General features: G+C 41.3%; 1 protein-coding gene across 6 annotated transcripts in view; it reads right to left on the bottom strand.

Annotated features, from left to right (window-relative positions):
- Positions 1-330: 330 nt before the first annotated feature.
- HGF (hepatocyte growth factor) overlaps positions 331-20440 on the bottom strand; it is a 58700-nt gene continuing 38590 nt past the window's right edge. For 4 of the 6 annotated variants that reach the window (XM_083464061.1, XM_083464065.1, XM_083464063.1 and 1 more), the window contains exons 9-18: positions 19073-19200; positions 17439-17541; positions 16360-16499; positions 15552-15590; positions 14747-14843; positions 12242-12319; positions 9811-9954; positions 8151-8257; positions 6479-6624; positions 331-5805 (exon numbers count right to left, since the gene is read on the bottom strand). In XM_083464061.1, coding sequence (XP_083320187.1) covers positions 5638-5805; positions 6479-6624; positions 8151-8257; positions 9811-9954; positions 12242-12319; positions 14747-14843; positions 15552-15590; positions 16360-16499; positions 17439-17541; positions 19073-19200 — 1150 coding nt within the window. In that variant the 3' untranslated portion in view covers positions 331-5637. The remainder of the gene's footprint in view (positions 5806-6478; positions 6625-8150; positions 8258-9810; positions 9955-12241; positions 12320-14746; positions 14844-15551; positions 15591-16359; positions 16500-17438; positions 17542-19072; positions 19201-20440) is intronic. The other 2 variants (XM_083464062.1, XM_083464066.1) reach the window with 1 other exon arrangement.

The following is a 20440-nucleotide window of genomic DNA, read 5'->3' on the forward strand; positions in this document are numbered from 1 at the left end:
CCACCCCCCGGGATTCAGGCCACCATCCTCAAACTTTACTGAAGTGAGCAGGTGCAACATCTCAGGCAGAACAGGAACTACCACTGCTGCCATCTTGGATCTTTCTCTACGCACAAATCAACTCTATGAGAAATATCAACTGCAATAACACCACTGTCCAAGATGAAAGTAGCAACTTCACTATGGCCAGTAAATCGGATTCTTTCAAGCACAGTCAATACAGCTGCTGCACCAGCTTGGAAGAATATAAAATGACAAGCACAATTTTCTTGCTCTTTCATCTCAACCTGTAAGTTTTTGAATAATGTTCAGATAAATGGCATACACAGCTTTTTGATAAAATATTTTATTAATAATAATAAAGATACAAAAATACCAACTTTAATGGCTAGTGAAGATGCCCTTAGTTACAGAATTATTGTAAAGTCAGAACCATAGTGTTAAACAGATTTCTAACATCAACAGGCAGCATCTATGAATAGAGGAAAATATTGAAGGAAAGTTAAACTGTGATCCATTTAAAAATGGAGTGACACTCAATAATGACTTTAAAAAGAAATAACATGGCTCCTTTCACCAACAGGCCAACATTCACAAATCCATAATATACTGGCAAACATTTGGGGGGGGGGGAGAGAACATTTTTAATATGGCAAAATATATCATCATAAATCAAATAAACTGAAATCTATTGATTTCCCAGGGGATGAGCTGACCATAATCTTTCATATTTTTGTTAGAAAGGACACTACAATCCCACTAACGTAAAAGCAAGCAAGCAAAAACCTCTGCTTTCTAAATACCACCTGAAGCAGTGTGAATAGTAAAACCAATACAAAAACACAGAAATAAATGAAAATGTCTATTTTCCCCCCTTTGGGGAAAAGCTATTCATCTTCTGCATCTTCCAAGCCCAGTTCCACACACAAAACACATCTATGAATTTCAAGCAATGAATGCTCAGTTATGATTTTGACCTCAAATAAAAAGTATGTGCCCTATTTTTCCAATATCTGTTCATGTCAATAGCCCCACCATGTTTTTTTACAGAATGATAATATCCGCAGATTAAAAGATTACGTATTCCAAGGAGCACAGAGCTGCCCACTGGCAACTGCAGCCCTGAGATGAGTTCCCTCTTCTTTGTTTATAGCATCTTGTTCTACTCAACCATGCGCTGACATCATTTAAGCCACAAGGGGGCAGGAACATGGGGCAAGTTGTATTCAGTTTACTAAGGGGAAAGAAGGCAATTGACACAGGCTGTCATTTTTGTTGCTGGACGCTTCATGTTTCTCGTAAAGTTGAGATCTGCCCTAAGTTGTACTGCACACTCCAAAGCTCAATGAGAGAGTTTCATCACAATAATAAAATAGCACATACACAATCCAAAATAATATATATATATATACATACACCAGAAAGGAAACAACTGACACAACTGAAACCTGCTTTGTAGTCTACACTGCCAGGACTGATGAGGAAAACTTGTTATTCACTTGACGAGCTTTCCATCAGTTGTCAAGGTATAGTAGAAAAAGAACGGTTACTAATTACATAATTCCTTGACAGTGTCCTTCTTAGCAATAGTTCTGCAATTGTAACACTTGCATGGTGAAGTACCATGGGTACCAACAAGCAATATCCACAGGAATAAATGATGCACAAACTCTTTGCCCTTTGTGCAAAGAAGCTGTTCCGTTTCCCTAGATTTGTTTTTCAGATTCCAACACTAGCAAAAGGAAAAGGCCAAGGGTCAATTAACACACTCCCCCCCCCATCCCTTCAATCAAGCTTTCTTGAACATCCATCTCCAGGTACTTGCTGAACCATGTGAAAAACAAGACCAGACTTATGGCTCCCCCCACTCCCAGACCGGCTTGAAAGAGGGGAGGATTTAGACCAGGGAAATGGGTTAAATGCCATGTATCGGGGCACCACTTTCTCATCCTTAAACCAGACTCATGGGGCAGATAATGATCTCAGGAAGCACAAAGGTTCTTTTGACTTGTTTTTTTAACTGAACAACAGCCCTCCAGAGCCTCACAGCAAACTCTCTTCGAAATGGAGGGCAGTTTTAAAATTCTACTGTTACATGACCTGTGATTTGAGAGGGGGTGATCAGCTGTTTGTAAAAATAATACAAAATCCAGTTAGGTTTGCACATGATTTGCATTCTCTCTTGTGCAGCACTTCCCGCCCTTAGATCCAGAAATTACTGGCACACCTGAGAGCCAAAGGCTGCACAGTGCAGTAGTCAATCACACTGTTTGCAACTGACTGCATTACACGACAACAGCTTGCACCAGGAGCCACAAGGCTGGGTGCTGTTTGAACTACTCCAGTCAGTCATTATCAGTCACAACTGTAATGTGCAAAGCCTATGGAACCATGCAGGTTCCAGACCAAAGCACACTGTGTTTACTGGGCCTTGGTTGCCTGAATTAGAGGGGATCAAAACAATTTGCAGACTGTACACGACAACTGCCTGGTCGATATACTACATTTATCCACATGTGTGCATACCAGGAGATGATCAGGACAGAAAAGGTACTGTGTGAATGAGCCCCACCCAACAAAAAAAAAAAATCCAAATCCTGATAGGCAAGAGCTTACAGAAATATTAAGTTCTAAATTATAGACTCTGTACAATTCATTCTACTGAGACTTCACTGAAAACAAATACTTTCGAAAGCCTTACATGTATAACCCACCCACTCCCACATATATTCTTATATCTATATATCTATAGTTGTATTGTCTTCTGCACAGCAGAAGTTCATAATATTTTAGAATCACTTTTATTACACTGAACAAAATGTTTGCATACATAATACAAAATGCCTGCATGTATAATACATAGCGTACATAAATCTTGATAGAAATGCAAAGTGATTGACATCTTCATTCTAGCCCCCCATTCTCTGCTTGTGTCTGGCAGGTCTATTGGTCAGCCAAGTCACGGCCCGAGCAGAACCTTCCCTCCTTCTCTTCTCTCTGCAGGCATCTCCTGCTTTCCGAAATCTGGTCTAGGGGTTCCCCCAGCCCTTGAGACCATATGGGGAGCATGTGTGGGGAGGAGAGGGAGAGAAGTTCTCTTGCACAACCAGAAGTTGTTCCACTTACACAGTTTTTTGTTGGATATAACCCAGAAAGTTTCTAGGGAAAGAGTTTCACAATATCTTACAACTTCATAACCCTGTTAAATTGAAGCCATTGGATTTATATAGGTTGGTTAACGGTTTATGGGTTGGGTCCGATCCCAATTCAGGCGTACAAGTCTCAAAAATGCATGTTAGTACTATATTTCATGTCTGCCTCTCTGTGTGCATGCACACCAAATTCAGAAATTCCATTTTCATAATTCATACCCCATTTTTTATTTGAACGTGTGTAGGTTTTTAAAAATTCATTATTTCTATTAAAAGTTCTGTTGCGTAATTATAAACATTTTTACCTAAAAGACAGCAGAAGCAAACAAAAGCCCCACATATATTATATTTTGTTGTCTTGGTCTGATACTAAGGAGAATAGTGTTCAGGCAAATAAGGCCTGCTTCACACATCCTATTTTCCACGTGTTTGGAGAATTACTTTTAAGTGTGACTATGACAAACAGATTTTTGAACACTGAAGTGACATGCAGATCCATTTTAAATGTGGAGATTCTTTCAAAGCTGTATGTAGCTGTAAATGCAGCTCTATGCATTCTGCAATTCCATTCTGTATAGGAAATTTACTGCTTATCCTGCATAACTAACCAGGGATGGTGGCAAAATTCACGGCAAGCAAACCAAGCCCTGAATTGCCCCATAGTCTGCTTATCTGCTCTCTTTATGAAGCAGTCTTGCTTGCAATGACTAGCTCTGGATTTTCCCAATTATTTTTAAAGAGTTTTTCGAATATGATATTTGTTCTGAAAGATTTAGTCAGCTACTGTCATCACCAACACTTGATCTTAACTGTCTGCTAATTGGATCCTACTGAAATGTGCATTCATTTTAACTTCTGTCTCATTGATTCACTGTTGAGGTGATTGTGTTAGCCTTTAACCCGTCGCTTTCTGTGCACAAACAGAAAGTGATGTCATTGTCTTACACCTCACTGTGAACCTATAATATTTATTTATGTAAGAAAAATGGGTATTACTTGTATTGTGTGAGTGTTAAAATGCAAGTCTGGTGCACTTATTTTTTTTAATAACATCATTATATTATAGATTATAGCATTATAATAAGTGGTTACTTTTCTTAACATCCTGCTAATGCTTAATATTTTTCATTATCAATCCACGCCAAGGGACAAACTGCATTCTTAGTTATTTTGTATGTGCCAAGTGTGGGGTTGGGCTGGTAGTGGAAGCTATGCAAGCTATGCCTTGAACAAATAGGAAGTGGGTTTTTGGGATGTGGTGTGTCACTCATTTGCTTGACAATATCAGTTATTGATATGCTAGCTGGGTGACAAAGAACAGTAAAGGGAATGAGGAGTCGATCACCTCCTCAGTTTCACTTGAACAGCTAGTATCCCTGAGGTAAGAGACATTTTTCAATGGGCAATTAGGGCTCATCTGTCTATTATGGTTGTGAGAGATATTGTTCAGAAGGTTACACAACCTTCAGGTTTTTTCCTGATGCTAATAACAGAGCCATACACTGCAATGGAGAAGCAGTGTCTAACCTTTAAAGACATGAGGCAGAGGCGAAACATGTAGTTTCAATCTCAATAAGCCATTATGCTGCAGAGTAAGACCACTGGGAGCAAGGTGTGCCCCCCAAATAACATGGCTAGGCACAAACAATTAGTTGCACACATCTTTGGATCCCTGCCCACCCACTGAGAGAAAATACACTGCTTTTTGCTTGTTGGAACCCATTCATTGACCCCTCTATACTCTCATTATTGCAAATATGTATAGAAAACCTAACTAGTTCAAAAATACAATAGTAATAATGGCTTATAAATTGTTATCAAACATCTTCTAGGCATCCCTATTAATTTAGGGTTTTTCTTTTCTTTTTTGAGAGTGTAAAACTGAGAATATACAGTGAAATCCCATAAACAGTTTGTGCAAGTGATTCCCTCCAAAATCAGATATTGTAGCTTGTGGAACTAAACTGGGTTATAAATCCAAGCAACTGTTTACAAAGGGGATTGAAATATAATTCCATTTTGCTTTTAGTAGGAGAAAGAATCAATTCTGGCTGATGCATGCATTTATCATTGTCCTAAAGAAGTATTAAGAGGCTTACATAAGTAAGGAAAAATATTGTAAATTTCAAATTATGTTCATGTCCCATCAACCAGCTGACGTAACCAGCAGCATATAAGAAATTGGGCATTCTAATTCCACAGAACCCATCTTCATCCAGCACTCACATTTTGAAATTCTCCTTTCCCATTCAAGTATTATCAGGAAATAGGTCACCATACTTGCTTAAACTACAGTTCATATAACGCACCGACAGACTCAACATGACAGAAATATCCATAAATATCAGCCAAACTTGACTATCAAGTGGTACTTGATTGTTGCTGTTTGTTTAAAGAATCAAAGAACTTTCAATTACACTTTGATTTCATTCCTTCCCAAAATGTTCCAACAACTGGAATTTGCTTTCTTGGCTGGAATGTTCAGCTATGATTTGAACGTCATTAGGATTTTATGTATCCATCGGGTGTAGTAGGCCACCCTGACAAAAATCCCAGGTCGCCTGAGATTTGCACATCCACGCCCAGGAATGATCACTCCCATTACTAATTTACTTCTGTTTTGCTCGCAGACCAATGGACCGCCATAATCCCGCTAGAATGAAAGGAAAGAAAAAAAGAACAAAATAAATAGAAGGATACCTATATTGTTACAGAGCAAAAAGTAAAAACTATCTCATATATGCCTTACAAGATCCTGATGTGTGTCGTCAGGCGACTGACCATCCTAGTCAATTCAACAGGTTATAAAACAAATGCCTCATTGCAATTTAAACTTGCTCCACTGAAATCAAAGGCAAAGCTTTCACTAATTTCAGTGGTGCTAGAACATTATGTACCTAATTCTATCAAAATATAGGCTAAGCAATTCTTATTACGGTTCAGCATCAAAACAGGCTCTGATAGGGTGTGGACCCAAGTACTCTAGTAAGAAGAATTCAGCAATTCATAATGCTTGCCTCCAATTTCAGTTTTTTAATATTACAACTTTAGGGAAGAAGATTTAAGAAGCTATTCTACAGATTTCTAACATTTTTTGAAGGTACATTGAGCCCATGTAGTGTAGAGGTTCGAGGGTGTGATTAGGACTAGAGAGATCAAGGTTCAAATCCCTTCTCAGCTGTGAAGCCCAGTAGGTAACATCCAGCTAGTTATCATCTCTCAACCTGACCAATATCAGAGTATGGTTTTGAAGATAAAATTGGTGGAGAGAGATTCCTGGAAATCCATGAAGGAGGGTAGGATATAATAAGCCAACAGAATTGTACCTCACAAGTTCCACTGCCAATGCTCTCAGCCTTAGCACACATTTCTGACTCTTTCACGACTATATTTGTTCCAAAATCTTGACTGCAGCGCTCATTTCCCATGATGATCATATTTGCTTCTCGAAGTCTCCCATCAAAGGGTGCATCTAAAACCCAAAAGCAGAAATGAGAATATGCTGTTGTTTGCTCTCTCTACAACAATAAAGATCATGTTTTTCTAACAAAAAACAAGTTCCCAAATATGGATGCTATATTGGTTCAAATAAAGAAGCATAACACAGAGTTTGACTTTGCTAAAAAAATAAAAATAATTAATGTACATTTTGAGAGAGATGTTACCATGAGGCATAAATCAGACTAAGTCTATATAAAGTTGTGATTCTAAAACCATCTCCTCAAAAGCAATTCCGCTGAAGCCATTTGACTAGGTACCAGAACAATATGCTTACCATATATACTCAAGTATAAGCCGACCCGAATATAAGCTGAGGCACCTAATTTTAGCACACAAAAACTGGGAAAACTTATTGACTTGAGTATAAGGCGGTTCACCACACCACAAACCTGGTTATGGCGGCAGCGGAGGAGGAGGAACAAGCAGCTTGAAAGGGCTGCTTTGGGGCTGCTCGTTTCTCCTCCGCCACCGCCGACAGTGGCAAAGGCGGCGGAGGAGGAAGGAGCAGCCCAAAAGGACCCTCACTCGAGTATCAGCCAAGGGGGGCTTTTTCAGCATAAAAAATGTGCTGAAAAAGTTGGCTTATACTCAAGTATATACGGTAATTAAAAGCTAAGCAGAAAATAAAATCAAGTTAACTGATCTGCTTCCTGACGACACCTGATAAATGTCAGGAGCACAGCAAAACAGATTTTTCCATACCACACACACAACTAAATCACAACTTGCCATACTTTCCCCCTACTGGTGGGTTAGTTAATCAAAAATGTCAGGTGTGAGTTTATGAGGCAGGTGGTGCAGCGGAAGCCACATCAAACAAGGCGTGCTGCGCATGCGCCACGGATGACGTCTCCCTCTCTCCAGCACTGAATGTCATGCTGGAAGTCCAGGTCTGGTGGAGGAACTCTAGATGAGCCACTGGCCTGATCTAGCAGGCTATTCTTACGCAGAGGCCAGACAACAGTTTGGGAGGAAAAATATGGGCCAACCTTTTAAAGTACGATAAAGAAGACAACCATTTGGTCATCTCTGTGTTGTTGCTGCTGCTTTGCATAATTCATATATATATTAGGGGTGACTAGAATCCCCAGAGAAATTTTGGTAGCCTTCTGGAAAACTCCTTTTGCTTCCCTCAAAACCCCTTCTATTCTCCACACACGCACACCCCATGGGAGCCTTCAAATTGGCCTCTTCATTTCACTTTTAGCAGCAGTGATTCTATCCAAATCACTGTTGATTTTTAAAAAGCAGGACCAATGCTTTTTTTCTAAAAAAAAATAAATATGTTTAGGGGTCCTCTCATTTTCCTACTCATATTGAAATACTGCTCCTCAATGGGGCCAACCTTAGATTCACAAAATGTTTCGGGGTATGTGTACCCCCAGAAAAAAAGCACTGAGCAGAACCCTCCCATAATACATGAACCCACACAAACTGGGAACCCAGGTGGCGATCAGCACCCCAATGCATGTTCTACTTCAGAAGAAAAGCTCTTACTTCCTGTATGTCCCCATCCATAAACAGTGCAAGTAGTGCCTTCCGGAATGGTACATCCAGAAATGGGCAACCTGATGATTGCCACAGCATCACTGCTTACTGCTGGCCTGGAAAGAGATTATATAAAGACAGGTGTATACTTATTCTTACCAGCCCTTTTAAAGCAGAGTTCATATTCACAACAATTTCAGTAGCAGACATAGAATCATAGAATCATAGAGTTGGAAGAGACCACAAGGGCCATCGAGTCCAACCCCCTGCCAAGCAGGAAACACCATCAGAGCCCTCCTGACATATGGTTGTCAAGCCTCTGCTTAAAGACCTCCAAAGTAGGAGACTCCACCACACTCCTTGGCAGCAAATTCCACTGTCGAACAGCTCTTACTGTCAGGAAGTTCTTCCTAATGTTTAGGTGGAATCTTTTTTCTTGTAGTTTGGATCCATTGCTCCGTGTCCGCTTCTCTGGAGCAGCAGAAAACAACCTTTCTCCCTCCTCTATGTGACATCCTTTTATATATTTGAACATGGCTATCATATCACCCCTTAACCTCCTCTTCTCCAGGCTAAACATGCCCAGCTCCCTTAGCCGTTCCTCATAAGGCATCGTTTCCAGGCCTTTGACCATTTTGGTTGCCCTCCTCTGGACACGTTCCAGTTTGTCAGTGTCCTTCTTGAATTGTGGTGCCCAGAACTGGACACAGTACTCCAGGTGAGGTCTGACCAGAGCAGAATACAGTGGCACTATTACTTCCCTTGATCTAGATGCTATACTCCTATTGATGCAGCCCAGAATTGCATTGGCTTTTTTAGCTACTGCGTCACACTGTTGGCTCATGTCAAGTTTGTGGTCAACCAAGACTCCTAGATCCTTTTCACATGTACTGCTCTCAAGCCAGGTGTCACCCATCTTGTATTTGTGCCGCTCATTTTTTTTGCCCAAGTGCAATACTTTACATTTCTCCCTGTTAAAGTTCATCTTGTTTGTTTTGGCCCAGTTCTCTAATCTGTCAAGGTCGTTTTGAAGTGTGATCCTGTCCTCTGGGGTGTACTTGCAACTTTTCAAAAAGTTTAAAGTTCAGCAAAAGGACTTAAGATATATTCTAGAATTTGTTTTTTGAAGCCCACAGACTGAAAGTTCTATAGCAAATTTCTTTACATGCAGACCCTCCAAGTCTTCCTAAGAACTCATGAACTGGGATTCTTTTCAGGAAAATGACACATTTTTCTACCTGCTTATTGTCCATGGATTTCTTTTTGGGATCTGCCTAGTGGAATTGCCTTCTGGAATTATTGTTTTGAGGACATTTTCACAAGTGCGTGGAGGAGCACATGTTGTGATGTGATGTGTGTAATCACCTCAACAGCGAATCAATGAGACAGAAGTTAAAATGAATCCACATTTCAGTAGGACCCAGTTAGCACGCAGTTAAGATCAAGTGTTGGTGATGACAGTAGCTGGCTACATCTTTCAGAATAAATATCATATTTGAAAAACTCTTTAAAAATAATTGGGAAAATCCACAGATAGTCATTGCAAGCAAGTTCTCTGGTCACTTTACTTGGGAATTATATTATATACAGTAGCAAAGTCTCTTGCCATCTAAGAAGTGCATAACTGTCAACACAAACCTGCAAAGAAAGAATCATGATTACAACTGACCTGGAAAGTTTCAGCAACACCAGTTCTGATCCTTTGGGACCATATACCAGCTGGGAGATATTCAGAACTTGCTTATGCTTCTCTTCGTGTGCTCTTTCAACATTATGTATTCCAAGCCATGCTTGATAGTCTTTGAGATTATACCTAAGGAAGGAAAATTCAATGGCACTTTGTATGTGGTTCTCTGTCCAAATCAATCAAAACTTGGAGTGGGCTAGTTGCTATACGCTCTCTGGATCAGTTTACCATGGGCAGAATTCAAACCTTTAATTGTGGTTCAATTGTGCAGCGTGGTGATGCATGGAGCAAAAATCATGGCTGCTTCACTCTTCCCGTGCCCCTGCTACACTGCCAGGAGCCAAGTCACAGTTTGGCTCAGCACTGTATCTGAATCCAAGCTCATGGTTTGTTTCCTCCAAACAAGCCACGGACAGTAAGCCAAAAACAAAACCTTGGTTACAGCTTTTGCTTTGTTCTAGAAGAGAAATACCACAAGCCAAACAATGGTTTATCTCCCAAGCAGTGTGGCAGCAGTAGGAATGGCGGAGGAGGGTAGCAGCAGCCATGATTTTCATCCCATGCACCAGAATGCTGCGTGTGCATCTTTGAACTATAGCCAAGCTTCACTAGAGTGGCTGGGGAAACCCTGCCAGATGGGAGGGGTCTAAAGAATAACTTATTATTATTACTATTATTATCACTATTGTTTAAAGTGTTGTGCAAATCAGACCACTGACTTGCATGCCCAGGGTAAATATGAATACAATATGAAAACACTTTGTCAGTTTGAAAGACCACGGTGTGCTGTTGAGCCTCTTCGATTGTGGTCCAATACTTCCTGCATCCCTACTTAATTTAGTCTTCTAGTCCTTAGTCCTTCCTACTTGCTATCGGGGTTGTTGGGGGGTTTTGTGTGTGTGTTTTACACCATTAGCCAATCTGTTTTTATATCAAAATGCAAGTGTGTCAGCTGCCGTCTCAGCTGCCTGACCCAAAGTTTCCGAGATCCTCTGTATAATTACAGGGAAGATGCAGGTTCTAGGTTCTCTTTCTGGAGAAGAAGTTGACAGGCAATGCCACTCTCTGAATAGGTTGCAAGTAAGAAGGTAGGCGGGGGGGGGGGGCTGGCTAAGGACAGATTGAGGTTGGTGGGGAAGCAGGGACGAACGAAGGCTAACCGACATCTGGGGCGCGGCAAACTACTCGCTGTGTACGCGTGGTGTCGCTACATAGGGCGCATGTGTGGAGTCGCTAGATACCGTGCATGCGTGCGACACCACGCATGCGTTGTATGTACTGGTTTGCTGCCGGCACTGCTCAAATGCTGTACGGACGGTTGCAGGATCCTCTGCTTGTGGCTGCAGCCGCGAATGGAGGATCCTCCACACGCGGCTGTGGCAACGTGATGGTTGCTTGGGCCGCCGCGCCTGGGGGTAGTGGGGCGAGCACCCCAAGGGGTGCCTTCTTGCCACCCCCCCAACATGGCACCTGGGGTGCACCGCCCCCCGCCCCCCTTGCGACACCACTGTGGGGAAGAGCATAATTATCAGAGGATAATTCACTCTGATAGACCAACCTAGGCTGAACATTGCCCATTTCAAATAAAAGCACTTCTCATTTCTGTTGGTTGAAATGGAATTTGTATTATTACACAAAGGAAATGGCAAATATTTAGAACCAATGACCTTTAAAACTGCAAGAGATTTTTGAAAGAGTTCATCTGAATCTTTAGCTGAGATTTCTGCATTGCAGGGGGCTGGACTAGAATCTGGGATTCTATGAACCATTTGTTTGTTGGTCCAGCAACACTAATCACATTAATACATGATTTTTTTTACATTATAAAATTCTGTTGCTTTACTTAAAATCTGTTAACAATGTGACAAAAAATGTCTAACGTGGTATTCTGAATGTATAAATTCTAAATACATATTCAAATGCAGTAGACCACTGAAACTGTGACTGATGCAATCTGCTAGGGAATAGATTTGGGATAATAAGAACCAGCAGAAAACTGTAAACTAATTCTTTTTGTGGAGGATGGGGCTTGTTTATTTCTTATTTTCACATACCCTAATCTACATTTCCTGGTTTCAATTACAGCTTAACGTAAGTACAACACATTTCAAAGAGCAATTGCCAAAGTAGTTTATGGCTACAAGGTCAAATTCTTGGAAAGCTCCAAGTTGCATCTGGATTCTTGACTAAACAGAATAGAAGTTTTGGGTATTCTCCGCCTCACCACCTAGGTAAATCAATTGTGTGGTAATATTAATTATATGAAAAGGATAATTGTTGCAGAATACAACTTTATAAAGGCTATAGTTATACAAAGAGGGCTAGGTTGCAACAGAGAGATTCCTACCGCAAGCTCTTAAAGAATAAAATTATTTTTCTACACTAACTGTGTAGTAATAAAAAGTTACTTTACCGAGAAGGAAAACATTGTTTTGCTGTCAGGACCCAGTCTTCCTTTATTAATGAACCTCCGCAGAAATGCCTGCCTCTGCTGGAGGAAAAGGTTGAAATAGTTACTCGTAGTCATAAGCAGCTGCATACAATTCAAACCAATCTTGTTCTTATTATAACTAACATAAGAGGAGCCTCTGGATCCGGCCCCTGGCCCATCTAATCCAGCGTCCTCACAGTGGCCAGCCAGATGCCTGTGGAAGCAGACCAGGAGCAGAGGAGCCTTCTCCCCAGCCCTCCTCCAAGCTAGCTGCCTAACAATGTGATGCTGACTTCCAGAAAATTGTTCCCCCTCCACACCCAGGTCAATGTATCGATAGCGACCGTACTCTTTTGCCATTGTACCGTAGCATGAAAACAAGATTCCTCTTCCCCCAGCAAGTATAGCTTTGTTTTAGTTTCTGTGCATTGCTTTAAAAAGAAAGATAAGCTTGAGGCCCGAGAGTCTTCTGCTCTTGGGGTTCTATCCAGTAGTGGCTTTAAATGCACAGAGGCAACCCCCTTTGTGCAAGGCAGGGCACCTCTTTTTTGCTGATCTCTTCTACCCAATTTGCACCACCCACCCACCCACCCACTGCCTCTAAGAAGCTTCTCCTGAAGGTTGGTGAGCCATTTGGAAGAGTATGAGATATGGCCCAGAGGAGAGAGTGAAAATGGGATAAATATCAATAAACGCTCAGCATCCAAAATAGACCCACAAAGGGAATCAATCAACAAGAAGAAAAGGAAATGTTTCTGTTACCAGAGAGCTCTGCAGCTTGTTTCAACTTTGCATTCTGACCCTCATGAAGGTCTAAAATATACAAGGCTGAAATGCACTGGGCTTGTTTCTAAATAAAATACCATATACAGTGGTGCCTCACAAGACGAAATTAATTCGTTCCGCAAGTTTTTTCTTCTTGCGAGTTTTTCGTCTTGCGAAGCACGGTTTCCCATAGGAATGCATTGAAAATCAATTAATGCGTTCCTAGGGAAACCGCCTTCAGACCAGGTCCGGGGACAGTCTGTCCCCTGACCTCTTCTGAAGGCGGGGGGGGGGGAAGGGCTTTTCTTCCCACCGCCAGCCTTCAGAAGGCTGTTCTGAAGGCTGGCGGTGGGAAGAAAAGCCCTTCTCCCCACCTCCCACCCCGCAAGCTCCAGGGACAGGAGGGCTTTGCTGCCGCCCGCCAGCATTTTAAAAGCCCCCGGGGCAGCGGAGACTTCTCCGCTGTCCTGGGCGATCTTAAAATGCTGGCGGGCGGCAGCGAAGCCTCCGCTGCCGCCCGCCAGCATTTTAAAATCGCCCCGGAACAGCGGGGCTTTTAAAACGCTGCCGGTCGGCAAGCAAAGCCCTCCTGTCCCCGGAGCTTGCGGGGCGGGAGGTGGGGAGAAGGGCTTTTCTTCCCACCGCCAGCCTTCAGAACAGCCTTCTGAAGGCTGGCGGTGGGAAAAAAAGCCCTTGTCCCCCCCCCCCAGCCTTCAGAAGAGGTCGGGGGACAGACTGTCCCTGGACCTGGTCTTTGCTCCCGAGCGCCAGCATTTTAAAAGAGGTCCCCGGAGATTTCCCTATGGGCTTTCTTCTTGCGAAGCAAGCCCATAGGGAAATTCGTCTTGCGGAACGACTCAAAAACGGAAAACTCTTTCGTCTTGCGAGTTTTTCGTTTTGCGAGGCGTTCGTCTTGCGAGGCACCACTGTAGCATATTGCAATTTTTCTCCTTTTCTTTGGGTGAAAATAGGATGCCTCACCTGACACCAACATAAATGATTCTGCTAACACAAAACCACCATGGGCTGCAATCCTAGCCCCATTTATCTAAGAGGGAAGCCCCACCGAATTCAGTAAGACTTACTTCTGTGTGGACCTGCTAAGGAGTCTGCTGTTAGTCAGGGTAATGGAGATCATTTAGTTAACCACAAAGGCCAAAGGACTGAATGAGAAAGAACTGGGATGCGGCCTGCCTGAGTTTGAGACCCTGCTCTCAGAACCAATGGAATATACCATATTTTTTGCACCATAACACTCACTTTTTCCTCCTAGAAAGTAAGGGGAAATGTCTGTGCATGTTATGGAGGGAATGCCTACGGGTGGCATGCCTATGGATTTTCCTCCTCTAAAAACTACGTGCGTGTTATGGTCGGGTGCGTGTTATAGCGCGAAAAATACGGTATAAGTGTGAGACTTATGCTGTCTTGTGGAAGCAATGTGGGGAACTTGTTACTCAATGTGCAGTTAGAAATTCAGTGTTTCTCCCCTAAAATGGAGAATCAGAGACAATAGGTCTGTCCAAATGTTCAGAACCACATGACGGTAATTGCATTAACATTCGTTCAGGGTTTCAGTTCACAGGGACAGTTTATGCGTTTTCAACAGGCCGCTCCACTACGTGGACACAATTATTGTTATGTTCTTTTGAATGACCAAATAAGGTCTTGGGAGGAAGGGAGGGTTGGATCCCACACAGTGAAGGGCAGCACATACAGTCTTACCTGTCCTTCAAACTAACCATCCATCCTTTGTCAGGTTGAGTTGGGATTCCATTAACAACTCTCAGGTGTTTTGTTGAGGCACAAGGGATAACAGCAGCTGAAAGAATGTTCTTAGGTTACATTATATTCCACTTTAGACCTAAGACTTTGAACAGCTTATACAACTACACTTTCCCATTAAAACAAAACAACTGACAAGCATCTTTTCTCTAGACAGTCTATAAGCCGCCCTAAAATTGTTAGTGTTCTTTACCATCACAAATAGCAGTGGGAAATTGTGATGTGGTTCTTGCTGTGAATAAGAGCAGGAGGACAAACCAGGACCCAAGGACCACTTGCAGCATATATTCAGGAACTTTAATAGACTTTGACAGTAATATTAACCATGGTTTAGTGCTTAAATGGGCAAGCTGCAGAAAGCTCAAGGAAAGCAGCAAGTTCATGCAGTGCCTCTCTTTCGACATGCTCAGGAGGAGTGCAGTGGTACCTTGGTACTCAAACGGCTTGGCTCTCAAATGCTGCAAACCCAGAAGTGAGTGTTCCAGTTTGTGAATGTTTTTCAGAAGCCGATTGTCTGACACAGCTTCCGATTGAGTGCAGGAAGCTCCTGCAGCCAATTGGAAGCTGTGCCTTGGTTTTCGAACCATTTCGGGAATTGAACGGACTCCCGGAACAGATTAAGTTGGGTGTTATGAGTATGACCAATGTATGAAGTGGGCCTAAGATACACCCAGGAAGTGTGAGAAAGGATGGCTAATATACCATAACAGAATTTATTTATTGGATTTATATAAGTGCTACTTACGGTCTAAACTGCCCATTGTAGGAACAGCATCATCTTCACCTACACAGACAACGCAGTATAATCAAACCATGATTATTCTTGTTAAATAAACTGATTTACAACTACAATGTATGTATGAAAACTGTAAACATGGTGAGTATGTTCTGCTTAACTTGTGGCACAGGTTCAATAATGTCGCCCACTATGAATATTTTCCCAAGAAGAACGCTTCCCAAGAAGAATAAGAACCCTAAACATTTATTTGATTTATAATCTGAAACAGCATCTCTCTTTAGGGGATGCAATAGCCTTTCAAACAGATCTATACTAGGACTTAGCCAAAATATCCCTCCCTACTTTTCCACGATGTTTATAGGCAGTTAATTTTAGTGGCTTTTCAGGGTTGATTTGGAGAAAGAACCTCAATCTAGTTACTATTCCCCCCAACCCGCCCCCACACCAGAATGATGCTATATCTAAGGCATGCTGAAGGGGGAAATGGTGGCTTCCATAATTTGTAGAATGTAGCTTGACAATATTCTCGGAAAATGTTCTATTGGCTTCAGTTTATGCACACAATTTTAGCCAAACAAGGGCTTGCTTTCATTCCATTTTGCCAATTTTGAAGCTTATCTAGATAAATTAGTACTAGCTCCACGTTGGTCAACTTTTCCCACCCCATTCTCACCAATATCAGTGTCTGAAGCCTTTTTTTTAATTATCACATTTATCAGCTAGAGTACAGAACTATATACGCTCCCTCCTGACTTTTCTCCACCTCCATCAATTCTGTAGCATCATCGGCCTATCATTTATACTGAGCACTTACATCTAGATATAGGGCAGTAGTCCCAGGGGATCTGAGGATCACTTGTATAGCACCAAGGACCGTGAACATCGTCATCTGGATTACGACAATAATTTTTCTTCAACTTGCTAATATCTGGCTCTTTATATATTGGTAGATGCCTATAAAGAAAATATATACCAGCAATGTACTTTAATAAGCTTGTATGAACACAAGTCGATTTCCTGATTATTAATGGACATTTTTGCCAAGCAATTTGTGCTCTGACGGCATTCACATTTCAGGCTTATGGGGTTTAGAAATAGTATAGGAAATTTCCCCTAAGGCATGGTGGGGGAAATTAACCAGAAAAGCTCATTTGAGAAGCAGAAGGCTTCATGAGAAAAGAGCAGAGCATTGTGGGAAACTGTTGAGTACTAAAACGTAGCTCTCTGTTTCCTGTTCATGTGAGGGAATGATAGAACATACAGCTTGCAGGAAACCCTGAAATCCAAGTAAAATAATACGAAAATCAAGTCTAATCTTTTTTTTTCCTGAACCTTCAAAACAACAGTTGAAGATTCTCCTTAAAATGTCTTATCTTTCCCAACACCACAATTTATTATGAAATTGCAAGCTGTGCACTGAACTTGGAATCTAATTTTATTGCAATTGCCTTTTGAAAAAAATATATTGGACCCCAAATGAATTGACACTGGTCTGTGAACTCTTGCAAAAGCACCAGAAGAAGACTTCTCACAGTTCCACCACATCAGTAGATCATATAAAAACCCCTGAAAATAATTTGGTCTTGTGATGGACTTCACTAGATTAAGTAGTCACTTTTCTTCTGAAACGATAAGAAAAACCCCTTGAATAGTGGAAGCAAAAGAGTGAGAGGGAGTCTATATAAAATGAGATGTGTTCATCCCAGTTCTACTCTCCAAACAGGGGTATAAGTGCATCTATAGGCCTACCATCTTGAAAAGAAAGAAAAGAATTAAGTTGAAGGCACTGTAAAAAATGTTTAGTAAAAAACATGGAAGCCACTTGAACAATGTTGCAACTTTCTCTACTGATTGAGACGGAAAATATTTTTTTCCTTTTAATTTTGTACATACCTTTGTAAGTCTTGAATGTTTTTATCCCACATAGAGCAAGTTAAGCCAAAGCGGGTCTGGGCCATATTTCCCATATAATTCGTCCCATTCCCTCGATAGCAATCTACATAAAGAACAATCATTTAAAAGAAGCTACTAAAATACCAGTGTTACTGGTTTTTCTAAATATCCTGTTAATTAAATATCATCCAGTTTTTTCAGCATGTTGTTTAGAAGGTAATACATACAAAAGCAGGGCCAGTAAAAACAGTCATAAGAGAAAGCTAATGTACATGAAGACAAGAGCTCTTTGAATCTTTTAAATAATTATGTTTAAAGATATAAATAAGTAACTCAAAAGTAAATAAGTAACTTGCTTTCAATATCTATTGCAGATGTACTGGGAATTTTTCAGTTCAAATGGTAATTTGTTGACTGTGAACTTGACAAGGTCGCCCAATGCATTAACATATGTAAAAGCTGCCAATGTATCTTTAGTTCTGCAGTTTAAATCCAGATGTTTTCAGGAGGTTATAAAATGGAACTTTAAGCTAGTCAAGGAAAAGGTCCTGGATTCTGGCAAGGATAGATAAATTGCTGTAGTTACTCATCCCCATACAAGGCAAAGGACAAGCTCACAGTTGATCTCAAGTAAAAATATTCCCATCTTTGAAACGTACATTTTGGTTTATTTTAATTCGGAAAATGTTTCACAACTTTGCATATGCTGTGAATAAGTTTCACATCTGCAACACTTTTGACATTGTCACTTCAAATAGTCTTGCACCATTCTGCTACATTATAGTTGTGAAGCAGAATCACAGGATGTGGAATTTTAAAAAGAAAAGTGTGAGGTGCTGATTTAGTAGACTGGGCCTTTTAGACTGACCTTGAAGCCACCTGAGAAAACTGCAGAACGCAGTTCACTGGAGAGATTGCTTGTAGAATGGAAAAAAAGGACACTCACAAACCTCAAAAGTAAGGTAAGTACAACACAAACCCTCCATCCCAAGTACAAACCCTCCACGGGCATTTCACTGAAATTTCCCGCCTCTTTCGTTATTCTCAAATGTAATTTCTTTCTCATTAATTGATGCAGAATGGTTGAGAAAATCATGGAAGTCCGCTCCCCCCCTTTTCAGTGGCGGCGTTGCGGGACGGCAGACACTTCACTGGAGCCCCAGCGAGGGAATCCTGGCATCAGAGCCCCTTCCTGATTGGTGGTGTGGGCGTAAGCCTGTGCCGCCTATCAGGAGTTTGGGTGACTGGGGATGCAGGCCAAGGGCAGAGCCGACAGATGGGGAAGGCGTCCCTCGGGTCTGTTCCTTGCCCACACCTGGGGTTCTACCTGCTTTTTCTCCTCAATAGGGGGTGATTTTCAGCACAGCACCAGATTACATTAGAGACATTTGCAAACCAAATATCCAGGTAGAGAGACAGAATTTTTTACTCTTAGTTTGTGGTGGCCTCTCTTAAAAAATATTTAATTTGTGCACAGAATGTCGAATCTGCTACTATGACTATTATGCAGTAATTGACTTAACAAAAAAAATTCTCATGATATTCCCAGCAGCATCCAGAACAAGGATTACTCTGAGGAGTATGGTTTCTTCCACAATACTTTAGAATATTCTTATCTTCCTAGTAGAAGTTACCTTGCTCACTTGGTGCATCGCATTTTGGTATTTGAAAGCAAAAGGCAGTGCGAGTTTTTGGGTCGGTAGTAAAACACCACGGTGCCTCAGCTCCATCTGGATTGCGGCAGTAGTTTTCTCTTAAGTCCCTATAAAAAAAAATAAACATGTTAACATATGTCAGGCACAGTGCTGCTGTTTTGCATTGCTTTTTCTAATGCAACTTAGCAATAATAAAAGCTGCTTGACATCTGTGTGTCACTAAGTTTCTAAAGCAGAAAGATTTGCACAAAAAACAACACAAAGTGTGCACACACTCGAGTAAAATTTGGCAACAGAAAGCAGGAGACAACAGGTACATTTATATTCAATGAATAATGGCTATAGTATTTCACATAAAGTGCAAGGGTATCTATGCACTCCATCTTTTGGCCACCATTGCTCCAAATGTATTTTGCCTGTTACAAACTCTTTCATGTGAACTGGGATCAGAGTCATCTGAAACCTATTGTAAATTCTGCTTTCAGGCTTATGCCAACAATAACCCCTCCCTTCTCAGAGTGAATGGATCTATCTGGTTATAGGGGTAGGGCCCCTTTGGTTTTATCACTGATTTAATTAGGAAACTGAAACCCAAGAGTATGAGAAATGTGATTAGAAATCCTATACAGGTGTTACCTTTTGAATTGGTGTCTAACCATTAGGGACTCTCTTTAAAACAAAGTATCAGTTTGTATTAAAACTGTCAACCTCTTGAAATGTAAGTGTTACTCTCCATTCTCCTGAAAACTTCACTCAAGTTCAATTGAGTCTTCAATTTCATAAGGCTTTTTTTGGCCATCTGGAATAATGATTGATAACTGTCGGTAGAATAAATGTGTGCCCAGTCTTATTAACATGAGATGTCTTCATCAGAAAGAAAGCCTAACAGAAGAAAGAACTATGACTATCTCTGACATAATATTTCATTCACTGCAATTTTTAAGAAATTGTAAGGAAATAGGGAATCTTCAAAAATGCAGAATTTGTGTTGGCTGGGAGATCAGCCATGAGAGCCACAATGTTCAAGTTGAATGGAATGTATGCTCTGTGTGTTTGACTTTTCCATTGCTTAAACCTTGGGTGGGAAACCTATGGCCCTCCAGAAGTTCCTGGACACCAACAAGCCCCAGCCAGCTTGGCCACTGGTCAGAGGGGATGGGAGTTGTAGTTCATCCTCATCTGGATGCCCACAAGATCCCCATTCCTCGTTTACACAGATACACATCTTCAACAGTTCTGAATTGGGGGGGGGGGATGTGCGTTGGAAAATGTAACATCAACAAGGAAACTAAAACTAACCAGGGTAGCATTGTAGAGCTTTCCCAGTACTCCAGTATTCTTTAAAAA

The sequence above is a fragment of the Podarcis liolepis genome, assembly GCF_965112155.1.
Source record: "Podarcis liolepis genome assembly, chromosome: 10".
Classification (NCBI taxonomy): domain Eukaryota; kingdom Metazoa; phylum Chordata; class Lepidosauria; order Squamata; family Lacertidae; genus Podarcis; species Podarcis liolepis.